The following is a 15,432-nucleotide window of genomic DNA, read 5'->3' as shown; positions in this document are numbered from 1 at the left end:
ATCTCCCTGAAGCTGCTGGACTTAGAGGTGGTTATGAAGTACCTGACTTGAGAGATGGGAACTGAACTTACATATTTGGGTCCTCTGCAAGAGCAGTATGCCTTCTTAACAACTGAGCCATCTCTCCAGCCAACTTTTTGCTTTCGAGACAGGGCCTCATATAGCCCAGACTGGCTTCAAACTAACTATAGCCAAGGATGATCTTGACCTTGTAATCCTCCTGCCTCTACCTCCGGAGTGCTGGGTCTCTAAAGGTATGTGCCACCATCAAATCCAGAACTGTGTTCACACTAGGCAAGCACTCTGAAAACTGAGCTGGACTCCTAGCAAGCCCTCTCAATTCTTCCATCTGGGTCCTCTAAGAACCCTCAAGATGTCAGAAATGATGGGTTTCATTTTCATGGGAATAGGTGCAAAGGTCTGTTTTGTGGGCTGCTGTGTCTGTGCCCTCATATTACAGGTCTGTCTGTGTAGGGCAAAATCAAGGAGAAAAAGCAAAAGAAGGAGCCATCTACTGGAATATAGTCCTTTGGGTGACAGGTTTTCTTTCTTTTTTAAAAAATTACATTAATTTAGTGTATATATGTATGTATACAGTATGTACTATGTTTCTGTATCTATGGGATGTGTGTGTGTTATGTTTCTGTGTCTGAAGTGTGTGTATACACATCTGTGTCTGTGGTGCATGTATGTGCATGAGAGAGAGAGAGAGAGAACACTTTTAACCAAACAGCAGCTTTTACTGAGCTCCAGCTGTGTCATCTAGTAGGGCCAGTGCAGCAGGTGCCCTCAAGGGCCAGTCTATGGCATGATGGGAGATGCGGAGGTGCACATATCCAGGATGCCCTTCAGTACTCTCTGGGGTGGCCGAGACGGAAGCAAACACCAGGATCCTCTGGAGACCGGAACAGGCCAGCACAGTCCTTCAGCCTCTCCTCCAGGCCTGGCTGGGTCAGTCCCCAGTCCCTAAGGCAACGCCTATATCCCAGGCCTATGGATTACTACTGTCCTCACCACTCCCTGGAAGAAAGATGACCAGCAGCACAATCAGGATGATGAGCAGGCCACCAGCCACCGCCAGCCCCAAGTAGATCCGGCACCGGATATTCTCCCAGCGCTTCTTCTGGGCTAGAGTCTTGGTTGTCTTGCTGAAGGCCGAACTCTGTGGGTACCCAGAGATACGGAGAAAAGGAGAATTAATGGTTCACACAGGGCCTCAAAGCCAGCTCTCTATCCCTATACCAGCACCCTCCCTATCCTGTCCGCTGCCTCTCCACTCACTGTCCCCCGGGGACCCTTTCAGCCTGGCTCCTGACCTCAGACACTGCTGTAACACCTGACTCTCCCTCCTGCTAGTTCACACTCACTTAGCCCTTGACCTCTAGGAATGAGCACAGCTCCAAAGACTTCTTAGGTTTATTTATTTATTTTGTTTATTTGTTTGGTTTTGTAAGACAGGGTCTCATGTAGCTCCGGCTTGGACTTACTGTGTGACGGAGGACGAACTTTTCTGATCCTCTGGGTTCCGTGAGTGCTGGGATCACAGGTGTGACCCTGCTGTGTTTCATGCCTTGGTGGGGAGTAAGCCCAGGGCCACGCATGCTAGGTAAGCACTCCATCTGAGCTACAGCCCCAACCCAAGGCTGTCTTTGTGAAATCCATTAATAGGAAGCCATAAGTCCCACAATGGGAAGCAAGCAAGCCCCAGACCCCACCTACAGCCTCCCCAGCAAAGCCCAAGAGCTCCCTCTAAGGGTCAAACTTCTCCGGTCCCTCCCCCATTCCCAGTGGCCACCCACCATGTCCAGGAGCTGGTCTGAGCGCTGCTCCAGCTCTGCCAGCTTGTTGTCACGCTCGAGGACCTTGTTAAAATTGTTGAGCATGATCTCCGTCACTTCGTCCGCCTGCCGCTGGCATCGCTCCAATTCTTTCCCTGCCTGAGCACCAAGCCCAAGGTCAAGGATACAAGAGTTCCCCACCCAGCCTTCCTCCCGCACAAAAGACCTAAACTCCCCACTCTCCTACAATGTCTGGGTATGGCAGATGAGTAATGGCATCCTTTGTGTGTAAAGGCTTGAGCTATTCAGGTTAAAGGTCTGCCTTCTGAGCAATTGACCTCTGGGCTCCTTAGATTTCAGCATCTCAGCTTCTTCTATGTTACCTCAAACTGGGAGCTTCCCAGGCCTCCAACTTCCCACAAAGCAGACACTTTGCTCACCTGCTCCAAGATGGCATCTACCCAGTGTTCATCTGTCCTACGGCTTCCCACTGACCCCAAGAAATGGCAAAGAGCAGGGAGCCAAGCAAGAGAAAAAAATTCACTCCGCAGGACTAGAAAGGTCTTTTGAGACCAGGTCACATCAGCATCTCTGCCTAGAACCCCTCCCAAACCAAGCAGCTCATCTCTCCCTCTTTGGACCCCTGACCAGTCAGGCCAGTTCTGCCTCTGAGCTAACCTGCTCTCCACCTTTCAGTGGCCACCTTCTAAATTTGCTCTCCTCCTGGGAACCTGAGCCCCTCTGGCCTTTGGCCTCCAGCCTTCTAGTCAGCAAAGGGCTTCCCTGGGGTCCATAGTTTTCAATGGGATCCAAGTGACAATCTTTGGCCTCTGAACCTGGGCAGCACAGTTTCACCTAACCAAGAAACCCAGTTTGTTTTGGAGGATTGGGATGAGAAAGGCACAAGTTTCAATCCGGGGGATGTGAAAGGGGAAGAGGGGGAGAAAAGAGGGGGCAACAGCCCTGCTGTCTCTAGATGCCTTTGAGACGGTGAGACCACGAGCAGGTCTATTCAGGAAGATAAACACCAGAGGATTAGCAAACCACAGCACTCCCTCCCCTCAGCCTCATCCTTCCCAGCCCACCCCCATTCTATCTCCTTTTCACAGAGTGTCAACCCCCCCCACACCCCCACACCCCCGCTTCCGGCCAGCCCATATCTCCCATTGTTCCCAGCAGACATTTTGGCATTTGACAGAATTCCACTTAAAACCAGAGAATGTGTGTTGGAAGGGACCTGGTAGTCACAGAGGATTACCTCCTCCACAGGCAAGAATCCTCACACAGGATCATCATAGCTGCCCTGCACACAGCCTCAGAGCATTCCCAGGGCATGAGTCCTCTCTCCACAGCTAGATCACAAGCTCCCAAAGGGAAGGCAGGGGGCAGCACCCTAGTCCATCCTCTAGCATCCAGAAGCCTGGGAGGCCAACACAATGCTGATCACCCAGGTCCGAATCACCAGGACCCAGGAAAGGGGTCAGTTGCTTGATTGCCTATCCAAAAGGAACTTAGTCTCAAGAGAGGTTCTCCTGATGTGCTTATCTAGCCCAGCAGGAGTTTCGGGGGACAGGCATCTGAAACCCAAATAGGTCAATATTTATCTAAGAACTAGAAAAACAGCTTGTTTTTAAAGTGGGGCAGGCAAACCAAGGAGGCAGAGGGTGCAGAGGCTGGGACGCAGGGCAGCTTCCTCCATTCCTGAGTAAGTTGTCATCCCCACCGTGACTACTGGATTGTTGGACAAGGCTCCATTGTTGGAACTTCCCCAGATCCCAGCACTCCAAAAACTTAGGAGTGGACAAAGATTTAAAGAATCACCTCTGGAGGTTGGTGGGATGCTGGGGGTATTTTCATTTTTATTATTGTAGGGGGATCCAGATGGGGAAGTCAGAGGACATCTGTCCACTTTCCCATGGATCCCGGGATTGAACTCAAGGCAGCAGGCTTGTGTAGAGAAAGCGCTTTACCGGCTGAGCCACCTTATGGTGCCTGTCTGTCTGTCCCCAACTCCCCACCCCTACCCTGCAGCATATGAGTGTGTTGGGAGTGGTTTTGCTGGTACACCTGCCTGTATAGCACCCAGAGGCCAGAGGATGATGCCCGTGTCCTGCTCTATGGCCATCTATCTTACTCCCTTGAGAGCAGGTCTCTCACTGAACCTGGAAGAGTCTGGTAGCTGGAAAGCCCCACCCATTCTCACGTTTCAGTGACAAGTGCTGTTAACTACTGAGCCATTGCCCAGCATCTCCCCCCTTTCTTTATCTTTCCTCTTATCTTTTTTCTTTTTGACAAGGTCTCCTATCACCCAGGTTGGCCTGGTACAGCCAAAAATGACCTTGTATTTCTGATCCTATTAGCCTTTATTCCCCAAGTACTAGTAGTACACGTGTGCCCAGTGTATGTGGTGCTGGTGACGAAAGCCCAGGGCTTCACTCATGCTCAGGGAAGCCCTCTACCTGCTGAACTACATCTCCAGCTCTGTCCTTCTGTTCCGGATGCTACAACTGTTATCTTATTCCCATCCAAGGGGGAACGCAGGGTCACATTCTATGGAGAGCTGGCTGTGCCTCCAGCTACAATCTGGAGCTTTTCCCCTCCACAGCGAAGCCAAGCCACTGCCTATTGGGAGCCAAGATGGGCTCCAGGCCTAAAAGAACACATACGTTCCAGGGAACACAGCCACCAAATCCCAGCCCACCTTGGTCCCCCTCACCCAGAGGCAAAAGGATCCTAACTATGTGCACAGGTCTCTGCTGGCAGTATGAAAGATAAATCGCTTGGAAAGTGTCGGGGAAGAGTTGAGCAAACAGAGGGCAAGCAAGGGCCATGCTGTCCTGTGCCACCTGTAACTCAGCCAAGGGCCTGGCAGCTGGTAGACATATGACAGATATTTTGAGTGAATTGTACCTGTTTTCAGGGAGATCTCTCTCTACCTGAGGAAAAGAAACATGTGATACCATCAGAGAAGGGTAGAGCTACACACGGAGACATAAAGTGCCCTAGCCACCCGTGGAGTGGTAGATTACAAGGGTCAGAATTGTAACCAAAAGGGCAGATGTTGGAATGGAGCTGGACCATTCTGGCAGAGACTGGGACACAGCCCACTAGTGAAGGGACCTGGCAGAGGGTGGAGGGGCTGGGTGGGGCTAGAGAAAGCAGCAGAAGTCAAGGGGTCGAAACTAGTGTGGAGGAAGTGATAAAACACAACCAAGTCAGGTGTGGTGGTGAGCATAAGCGGGGAATCTCCAGTCCCAAGCCAGCCTGGGCTATGTAGTGAGATCTGTCTCAAAAACAAGACAAAAGCATTAGTTGTGACACACACCTGTAATCCCAATGTTCCAGAGGCAGAGGCAAGAGAATCAGAAGTTCAAGGCCATCTTTGGCCTGGACTACATGAGACCTTCTGGAGGTGGAGGCTGGGGGTGTGTAGGCTGGGGAGATAGCTCAGTGGGTAAGAGGGCATGTATAAGCTCCTGACTTTGGATCCCAAGCATCATGTAAAAAGCCAGATAAGGCTGCACACCCCAATACTTGCAGCTTTTGTAGAGAGCAGAGAGAGGATCATAGGTTTTACCAGCTGTCATTCTGGCTCCAGCTTTGGTGAGAGCTTTTGTCTCAAGGGAATACAGCAGAGAGTAATAGAGCAGGAACACACACACACACACACACACACACACACACACACACACACAGAGCTTCAGACTTCCAGTGTCTAGTTGATCTATTGGTGGGCACCTCCCCCCTCACACCACCCACTGTTTGGTTTGGTTTTGCATACCCCTGGCTGGCATGGAATTCAATATATAGACCAACTAGGCTGCTTGAACTTACAGATACCTGCCTGCTTCTGCCTGAGACCACGTCTCTTAAAAACAAGAAGCAGGGTGTGACCACGCATGAACACATGGAGGAGGACAGAGCACATGACATGGTAGAGGAAAATTCCCAGAGCCTGCTAGCTCATTCTCATGTAAAAACTGTGTGCATCGGTGAGCACTTATAACCTCATTTCTGGGGGCATGGGAAACAGGAGGACTCTATTTCAAAAACAAGGTGTACTGCATCCCTCACCTCAAATTCCACCTGCCTCTGCCACTTACCGGCTGATTAACTAACACTGAGGCTGCCACCTTTCTGACCAACCACTTCCTCTTTTGTAAAGTGATGAGAACAGTGCTTACCTCAAAGATCTCATATTAGCTCAGATTATGTAGTACATTATAAACAAAAGCCTAAACAATACCTGGCCCATACTAAATGCTAAATAAATAATATCAATTAGTATTAAGGGAGACCATTTTTTCATGCCTTTTTCTTTTTGTTAAAGACTTCTTTTTCTTAAACATATGAATTCTTTTAGATTTACTTATTTTATGTGAATGAGTGTTTTTCCTGCATGTGTATATGGGCACCACGGGTGTGCCTAGTGCCCAAGAAGACCAGATGTCAGACTTCCATGGAACTAGAATTATAGATGGTTGTGGGCTGCCATGTGGGTCCTGGAAATCAAATCCAGGTCCTCTGCAAGGGCAACCAGTGCTCTTAACCGCTGAGCCATCTCTTCAACCCTAAGATTTATCTTTTAAAAATATTTATGGGGGCTAGAGAGATGGCTCAGCTATTAGAGGTAGTGGCTGGTCTTCCCGAGGACCTTGGTTTGATTCCCAACACCCATGTGACAGGTACAACCGTCTATAACTCCACTTCCAGGGGATCTAACAACCTATCCTGGTCTCTTCAGGCACTGGCCATATGAACCACCCAAAATGGATACTGAGGACTGAACTCAGGTCCTCTGTAGAAGCAGCAATTACTCTTAATCAATAAGGCCCCTCTCCAGCCCATTTTCTTTTTCTTTCTAGGTCTAATGTAGTCCAGGATGGCCTTGAACTCACTACATGTATACCATCATACATACTTGGCTCCTCCTGCCCATTCTTTTTTTTTTCCCCTCAAGATTTATTTCTTTTGATTTTCGTGTGTATGGGTATTTCGTCTGCGTGTATATCTGCGTACAGGTGCATGCAGTACCTGAGGAAACCAAAAAAAGAGTGTGTAACCCCCTGGAACTGGAGTTACAGACAGCTGTTAGTTGCCATGTGGGTGTTGGGAATCAAACCTGGGTCCCCTGTAAGAGCAGCCAGTGTTTTAAGACTTTTGTTGTTGTTGTTGTTTTGTTGTTTTGTTGTTTTGTTGTTTTGTTTTGTTTTCCGAGACAGGGTTTCTCTGTGTAGCTTTGCACCTTTCCTGGAACTTGCTTTGTAGACCAGGCTGGTCTCAACTCACAGAGATCCGCCTGCCTCTGCCTCCTGAGTGCTGGGATTAAAGGCGTGCGCCACCACCGCCCAGCGTTTATTTTTATCTATGAGTATTTTGCCTCCATGTGTGTTTGTGCACCATGTGCATGCCTGAGGAAGTCAGGTTCCTTGGAACTTGGCATCTGGAAAGGGATGATTGTGAGCCACCATCTGGGTGCTGGGAATCTAACCCAGGTCCCTGGAAGAGCAACAAATACTCTTAGCCGCTGAGCCACCACTCCAGCCAACATCACCCCCCTTATGAAGAAGTGTTGGGTGCCTTAGGAAGGATACTTAGATGTGGATGTAAGTCCCTCAAGACAGTCACCTTTCCTTTTCTTTCTTTCCTTAGGATATGCACAAGCAGCCAAGGCTTCCCTGTCCCATGCACACTTATGCATTTACTTGCCTCTTATCTAAGTGAGGAACCTTCTGTGGATCTTTGAGAACCTCTGCTCTAGACCCACGAGCTGCTATCTTTTCATTGGGTGCTACAGGCTATTGAGACCTTTGTTTATTTGTGTGGTACTGGAAATTGAATCTAGGATGCCACACATTGCAGCCCTTCCAAAAATTTTAATTAAAAAACAAAAAACAAAAAACACGAAGGAGACTCTCAATAAGCTGCACAGCCTGGCCTGAGACGTGGGGGAATCCTCCTGTCTCTGGTCCCGAGTGTTGTTGGGATTACCAGCCTTAAGTCTTAAGAAATAGTAACAGTCACTTTGCAGTGGGCACACAACCTGACCAGCACTGAGCTAGCTGTTCATGTAGGTATCTGGCTAAATCTTCACAATAACCCACTAAAAGACAGCGTTATTGGCCTCGTTTTACAGCCAGAGGTGTTAAGCTGCCTGGAGTCAGTAGGTAAGCAATCTAAGGGCGGAATGGTCAAACGCCTGGGGCTACCAGCCTAAACCTTGTGCTAAACCAGATAGAGAGAGTGGGGGTGTGATGCTCCAGCTGATTGGCTCAAGACTACCTACAGTCACTTAATGCTGCCAACTCAGCTTGTGTGCAAGTAAAAGAAGCCTGTGACCACACACACAAATTCTGTCAGATGAATAACTTCAAGAATTATTTTCGGCTGAGCATAGTTGTGGATTTATTTAATCCCAGAACTCAGTAGACAGAGTTCGAGGCCAGGTCGGTCTACATTGTGGGATCTTGTCTCAAGAAAAAACAAAAACAAACAAAAACAGAATTATTCTGTAGCTAGGCATGGTACCAGATAATTGTATTCCCAGCACTTGGGAGGTAGAGGCAGGAGCATTGCTGCAATCTCAAGGCCAGCTTTGTCTACAGGTAGTTTAAGCTATATAGCAAGACTGCCTCAAAAAATAGTTCATTCTAGTCAGGCATGGGAGCTCAGCTTTATAGTGAGTTCCACACCAACATGATCTACATGAGACCTTGTCCCCCAAAAACAAGCAAGCTAAGTAATTTTTAAAATTATTTATAGTGGGGTTGGAGAGATGGCTCAGTGGTTAAGAGCACATGCTGCTTTTCCAGGGGACCTGGATTCCATTCCCAGCACCACTTGGCAGCTCACAGCCATCTATAATTCCAACATAAGGTGATCTAATACCCTCTTCCAGACTCCACAGGCACTCACATACATGACACACATTCATACATGTGGGCAAAACATTCATACAATAAAATCTTTTTAAAAATCATTTATGATGCTAGGGAGATGGCTTCATAAATAGAACTCCTCCTGCCCTAGTCTGAGGCCCAGAGTTTGAATCCCAAGCACCCACACGAAAGCCAAGATTCGTTTGTAATCCTAGTGCTCATGATACAGAAACAGGATCCCAAGGACAAGCTGGTGAGCTCCGGGTCCAGCCAGAGACCCTGCCTCCATAAATAAAGCAGAGAGCTATTGAATGAGATGCCTGACATCAACCTCTGACTTCCATGTGCACCTAAACACATATTTGCCCACACATGTGTACAAGCATGTCTGCTGAGGGGTTGGTGAGGTGAGAGGCCGGCTGTGGCTTGTTCCTTTCTCTCTCTCTCTGATCTTTCAGGCAAGCTTTATTTGTTAGATCATACACAGAATATCACCACATATGTACACGTGCAAAAAATGATTGCTCACTTCCCCTCTTCCCTGTCACTGCTTTGTCCTCTGCTAGTGGCACAAAAGAGCTGCTGTGTCTTTTTTGACCCAATGAGTCACAGAGAAGAGACCAGAAGGAAAGGGAAAGGGGTGAGGGTAATTAGGTAGTTAGAGTGGGAGACAGAAAAAGGAACAAGAAGAGACGGGGAGTTAGCTGATGGAGCTGGAGACAGGCTGGAGGAACAATGTACCCCGCAGGCTCTGACCCCGCTTTGCCTGGAATGCACCTGTGAGCATCCCTAGGTTCTCCAGTATAGCCAGAGAACAAACCTAGCTCACCTTCATCTCAGAACTTCTCCCCAGGAGCTGAGGGCCAGCTGGACGCCCACCCTCCTCCCCATCTCTTACCCTGCACTCTCGGAAGTGGGATCTCAGCTCCAGCCCATTCTCAGAGCCTCCCTCAGTTTCCTGATGTGGCCTCAAAGCTTAGGGCTACCTTCCTGCCCTACTTCCCTTTCCTGCCTCCAGTTCCCCAGAGACGAAGCCATCCAGGCACTGCCATCTCTAGCCCGCATCCAGCCAGCCTTAGAGTACTAAACTTGCTTCCAGCCTGGCCCATCTTCCTAGGAGCCTCAGGGGATCCTGGCACCAGAGGTCCCAGACTCCTTTGCCTTGGAAACGGCAGGTCTGTGGCAGGAGTTTGGGCGAGTCAACTCAGGGTTATGTCACTAGACAGAGGTTAGGAAAGAGTCAGCCTGTGCCATACCGATAATTTCATGGAACTTTTTATAGTAAACAACTTATTTTCTCTTTCCGCGGGGAAAGTGTTTATCCTTCAGCACCCGGCCTAGAGCATTTACTCAGGTTTCCACCCATGGGCCAGCTCTGGCTCCTCTCAGCCCGGGGAAGAGCTGTAAAGGTCATCACATTACCTACCACTTTCTTAGCAAAGGGTTCTGAGCGCCTGGCAGCAGCAACTATAAACATCTCCTTTAACCTCTCAAGGACCCACTAAGGCAGGTATTGCTGCCCCTACTTTATGGTACGGAAAAGAAAGCTCATGGAGGTTAAGTGACTTGCCGGGTATTGCCCGGAGCTGGTAACTGCGGCAGGAGCGTGGGAAGCTGCAGCTCCGCTCACTCACTCCGCCCCGACGGGGCGCACTCTGAGTCTCCTTCCCCCGCTGCCTGCAAAGTTGGGGTCTGGCCCATGCGACCAGCGTGCCGCTCATCCTGGGGTTCCGGCTCCTACCTCACGCCCCTGAATAATTGCCCTCTGCCCCTGCCCGTCTCACCATCGCCTCCGCAGCCGCCGCCACCTCCTGCTCGCCAGCTCCGGCTCCTCTGCCCGGCGCGGCCTCTGTGCCCGCCGCCCTGGAGGAAGCCGCGGGGCGGGGCGGGCCCGCGGGCCAAAGGGGCGGGGGGCGAGCCTTCTCAGAGAGGTGCCCGACCCGGGCAAACCGAAAGCGGTAACGGGGGCCCCTGGGGCGCCTCCTACCGGGCCACCAGCGTCCGACTTCCGATGACTCCCCAGACTGGTGAATTGAACAGTGTCTCTTGGATCTGAGGTTGCAACAGGAGTTAGCCAGGGAGGCGTCATTCCGTCATGCGACAAGCATCTGTGAGTGCTAAGTGCTTGAGATGTTCGTGAGCAGGCCAGGATGCCACCATACTGAGTGCATCTCACCCGGAATTAAAACACATCAATCACTCCAAAGTTCTGATTGTTTTCAGACGGAGCAGGCAGCATTCTGAATACATTACATGTCACTAGTTGTGCACTTAAAAATGGTAAACTGAGGTCTGGCGAGATGGCTCAGTGGATCAAGGAACTCGATGCCAAACCTAAGGATCAGAGTTCCATCCCTGGGAGTTACAGGGTGGAGATAACCAACTCCTGCAAGTTGTCCCCTGACCTCCATACACCGGGGAGTGGAGTTTTTTTTTTAAATGCTAAAATGCTGCAGACGTTTCTGTGAGCTAAAAGTCTCAACGGTGTGTGGGTGGATGGGTCTCTAAAGTTGCTGGGATGGATCCCAGCCTGAAATAAAAAAAAAGACAACAGCAGCCAGACCAAATTTTGAACCAGCAAGAGGCGGAAGAGGAAAAGGAGGAGATTTGAGCCAGCTTCCAGCAGAGACCTTCCCTTTCCTACAAGAATCAAATACAGACAAAGGACATGGAAAGCCCTGAAGAACGTTAAGGTGAGCTGAGGAGCGAGCTGGTGAGCAAGCTGCTGCGAGGGAAACATACAGCTTCCCTCAGATTCCTGCCGCCAGCCCTGCGGGACCTCTACCTGGTGAAGAAGAAGGAGATTTGGAAGGAGTGCGATGGTGGGCATGACCGGGCTTTCCCTGCAGAACTGGGAAAAACTGAAGAGCAGTCCTTCCTTAATCTCACTGGCCCTGGCTAGCCTCAGGCCAACTTCAAGGTTAAAATGAGCTTGTTTTTAAGGACTGTGCAAAAGGTATGATCAGAAAGTCAAAAGATTTGTAAGCGATACACTGTGATGTGAATTTCACAAGGAAAAAAGACTATGGAGAAATAGATTAAGTAGTGCTGTTTTTGTGCTTATCAAAGAATAAAATGCGGGCTGGGAGAGCTAGCTCAGTAGTTTAAAGTGCTGGGTGCTCCTCCAGAGGACCCAGATTGAGTTCTCAGCACCCACAGGCAGCTCAAAACAGCCTATAACTTCAGCTCCAGGGGATCTGATGCCCTGTTCTGGACTCCTAGGGCATCAGTCATGCATGTGGTCCACATGCAAGTGAAGCATCTTTACACACAAAATGAAAAATAATTTAAAGAAAAAGTAATTTTTAAAAATGACTTACTTCCTTTACATCCTGACCACAGTTTTCCCTCCTTCCTCTCCTCCTGGTATCCCCGCCCCCCAACACACACACACACACACATTCCTCTCAATCCACTCCTCTCTGTTTCCATTCAGAAAACTGCAGGCTTCCCATGGGTATCAACCAAACATGGCATATCAAGTTGCAGTCAGACTAAGCACCTCCCCTTGTATTAAGGCGGGGCAAGGTGACCAAGTATGAGGACTAGGGTCCCAAAAGCCAGCAAAAAGAGTCGGAGACAGCCCCTGCTCCCACTGTTAGGAGTCCCACAAAAGGACCAAGCCACACAACTGATACGTATAAGCAGAGGGCCTGGGTAGGCGCCATGCAGCCTTCCTGGTGGTCGGTTCAGTCGTTGTGAGCCCGGGATAGTTGTTTCTGCAGGTTTTCTTGTGGTGTCCTTTGACCCCTCTGGCTTGTACAGTCAATCCTGCCTCCCTCTCTTCAACAGGATTCCTGGAACTCAGCCTAATGTTTGACTGTTTCCATCAGCTCCTTGATGAAGGCTCTCTGATGACAGTTGAGCCAGGCACCAGTCTGGGGTTTAGGATGCTGGCCTGGCCTTTCGAAAAAGTAATTTTTCAAAAGACTGAAGTGTTAAGGAAAAAATTAAATTGCAAACTGTGGCTGGGCATGTGCTTGCCTATAACGCACCAAGCTCTGGGTTTGATCTCCAGCATTATATAAACCAGACTTGGTGGTAGATGCCTGAAATCCTAGCACTGAGGAGCCAGCAGCAGAAGGGTCAAAAGTTCAAAGTCCTGGTCTGACATATAGTGATTTTGTTTGTTTGTTTGTTTGTTTTGGCTTTTTGAGACAGGGTTTCTCTGTGTAGCTCTGGCTGTGCTGGAATTCGCTCTATAGACCAAGCTGGCCACAAACTCAGAGATCTGTCCAACCCTGCTTCCTGAGTTCTGGGATTAAAGGCATGCACTATCACTGCCTCGCTACTCTATAGTGAGTTTAAGGCCAGTGTTTACTACATGAGACCCTGTCTAAAAACAAAACAAAACAAAAAGACAAACTGAGCTGGCACTGTGGCTTATGGCTGTGATCCCAACACTTAAGAGGATGAGGCAGGAGGATTGACTGAATTTGAGACCAACCTGGGCTACATAGTAAATTCCAGGACAGCCTAAGCTAGGCTACAAAGCTACAAAGTGAGACTTGGTCTCAAAAAAAAAAAAAAAAAGTCATATGAATTTCACTCCAATGTAAAAGGAAAGCAGCACCTCATGGGAAGTGCTAGCTCTGGCCTTTCTCTGTTCTAAACTCTTCATGAGAAACTTGCAGGCCTGTTCCTGTGCTGCGGATGCTTGTGTGTCTCTAGCATTGTGGAGCCTTCCGGAGCTTCTGTGGTGAAATCACCAAATCTGTCTCCCACCTTCCCGGCTGTCCTTGATATCCCAAATGAGGCCTCTTAACCAAAGTGTCAGGGGCTTTTTCCCTGGGGCTGAGCCACTGTGAGGACAGACCACAGGTTTCCAAGCTTGGACACAGCACCTCAGGGTGGCTGGGGGGACAGGGTAGGCACAGCACGGGAAAGCAGACCAAGGGGGGCACGATTCCAGAATCTGGCCTCTACTTAGTCTCAAACTTGTGTCTCTTAACCCTGCCCTTTCCTCACATCCTCCCAACAACAGGTTGTTTCTAATTCTGGAAAGGCTGTGGAGGAAACAGGGCCAGAGGTAGCCAGGAATCCTTCCCACAAACCGATGCAGACTGGGAAAGAACAGCAGTGACGAAGAACCTGGTGGGGAGGAGGGGTCCAGAAGACAGAAAGCTCATTGTGCTTCAGGCCCTGTCCTGTGACATTGACTGTGACTAGCATGGGACTCCGGGGAGATGCTTGCCCCCACCCCCTCAGAACAGCTGAGTTCCAGGGCCCTGTAAAGACCCGGAAGAGCAAGAGTGGACAAAAGACAAGCAACAGGGAAAAGCTGACAAGATCCTTCAGCTTTTGGCTCTGAGTTATACCAAGGCCATAGAAGAGACACAGCAGAAGAGACCTCGAACCAGGTCCTAAATAACACGTCATATCTTCGCAAACACATCCAGGAGAATAGTTAAGGGACATGATAGGATCCAAGGAGGACACTGAATCCTGCATCCTACCCTAAAGTGCTGTGGAGGTTTTAATTCTCTTTGTGGTAAGATCCCTAGGAAATCCCTCCTCTTGGGGCCTGTGACAATGAACAGTGTGGTGTGAAGAAATACAGGAGGGCTTGAGAGATACCTCAGTAGGGACAGTGCTTGTTATGTACGCATGAGGGCCTGAGTTAAGATTCCCATACCCATGTAAAAGTTTGACACATGCTTCTGTAACCTCAGCACTATGGAGACAGGTAGATCCCTGGAGCTCACGGGCCAGCCATCCTAGCCAAATTGATGAGCTCCAAGTTTAGCGAGTGACACCATCTCAAAAAGTACGGTGAGGGTTGGAGCTGTAAACTAGTAGTAGAGTGCTTATCTCACATACATGATGCTGTACGTTCAGTCACCAGTACTGTCAGGAGGAAAAACAAGGCCCGCTAGGCAGTAAGGTGGAAAACAGTGAAGGCATCCGACATTGACCTCTGGCCTCCACACATACGCACATATAGGTAGACACGCACACATATGCATGCATAGGCACACAGGCACCTGCATTCATCCACACAGATGTACATACACACATATATACAAGATGGGAGGGAGGGAGGAAGATGGAGAGCTGGCTGGCTCTTTGGTTAAGAGTGCAAACTTGCTGGACAGTGTGTGGCGCACGCCTTTAACCCCAGCACTCGGGAGGCAGAGGCAGGCGGATCTCTGAGTGTGAGGCCAGCCTGGGCTACAGAGTGAGTTCCAGGACAGCCAGCCTGTCTTGAAAACAAAACAAAACAGAAAAAGGGTGCAAACCGTTCAACAATTTAGCTGCCTAAAGAAGACCCAAATGAGGACAACATCAATAGTCACGGAAGGGGAAACCTCAAAGGGCCCCATCCCTAGACAGAGACCCACAGGCAACTAGGGATGCTGAGAGAGGGAGAATCAGTCTTGCCCAGAGAAGAGCGCCTTAACTGGTTATCCAACACCAGGTGGTCAATCCTGAAATCATATGCATGCAATCAACACCAAACAGACTCAGCAGGCTGTGTGTGTGCGTGTGCGCAAGTGTATGTGTGTGTGTGTGTCTATACGCGTGTGTGTCTGTGTGTGTGTGTGTGTGTGTGTGTGTGTGTAACAATAACAACTAAAGAAAAAGAGGCTATGCATTTGAGAGGGAGTGAAGGGAGCGTGGGGAGGCCGAAGGGAAGGGGCAACCCAGCATAATTATATTTTAATTAATAGTAAACAAATTCAAATTCTTTACCTAAGGAGGGGAAAAGAGTGCAAACCGTTCTTACAGAGGACCCAAGTTTGGGTCCAAGCACCCACGTCGGGCAGCTCACAGCT

General features: G+C 49.4%; 1 protein-coding gene across 1 annotated transcript; it reads right to left on the bottom strand.

Annotated features, from left to right (window-relative positions):
• Positions 1-725: 725 nt before the first annotated feature.
• Positions 726-10,672, bottom strand: Vamp5 (vesicle associated membrane protein 5). Its single transcript, XM_036182906.1, has 3 exons — positions 10,441-10,672; positions 1,800-1,937; positions 726-1,162 (listed from the first exon to the last, which is right to left on the bottom strand). Exons 1-3 carry the CDS (start codon positions 10,441-10,443, stop codon positions 992-994), a joined length of 312 nt encoding a protein of 103 aa, XP_036038799.1. The 5' UTR covers positions 10,444-10,672; the 3' UTR covers positions 726-991.
• Between the last annotated feature and the right edge of the window lie 4,760 nt (positions 10,673-15,432).

The sequence above is a fragment of the Onychomys torridus genome, chromosome 3, assembly GCF_903995425.1.
Source record: "Onychomys torridus chromosome 3, mOncTor1.1, whole genome shotgun sequence".
NCBI lineage: Eukaryota > Metazoa > Chordata > Mammalia > Rodentia > Cricetidae > Onychomys > Onychomys torridus.
Note: the sequence above shows the minus strand (reverse complement) of the source record. Positions and strands in the feature narration are given on the sequence as shown.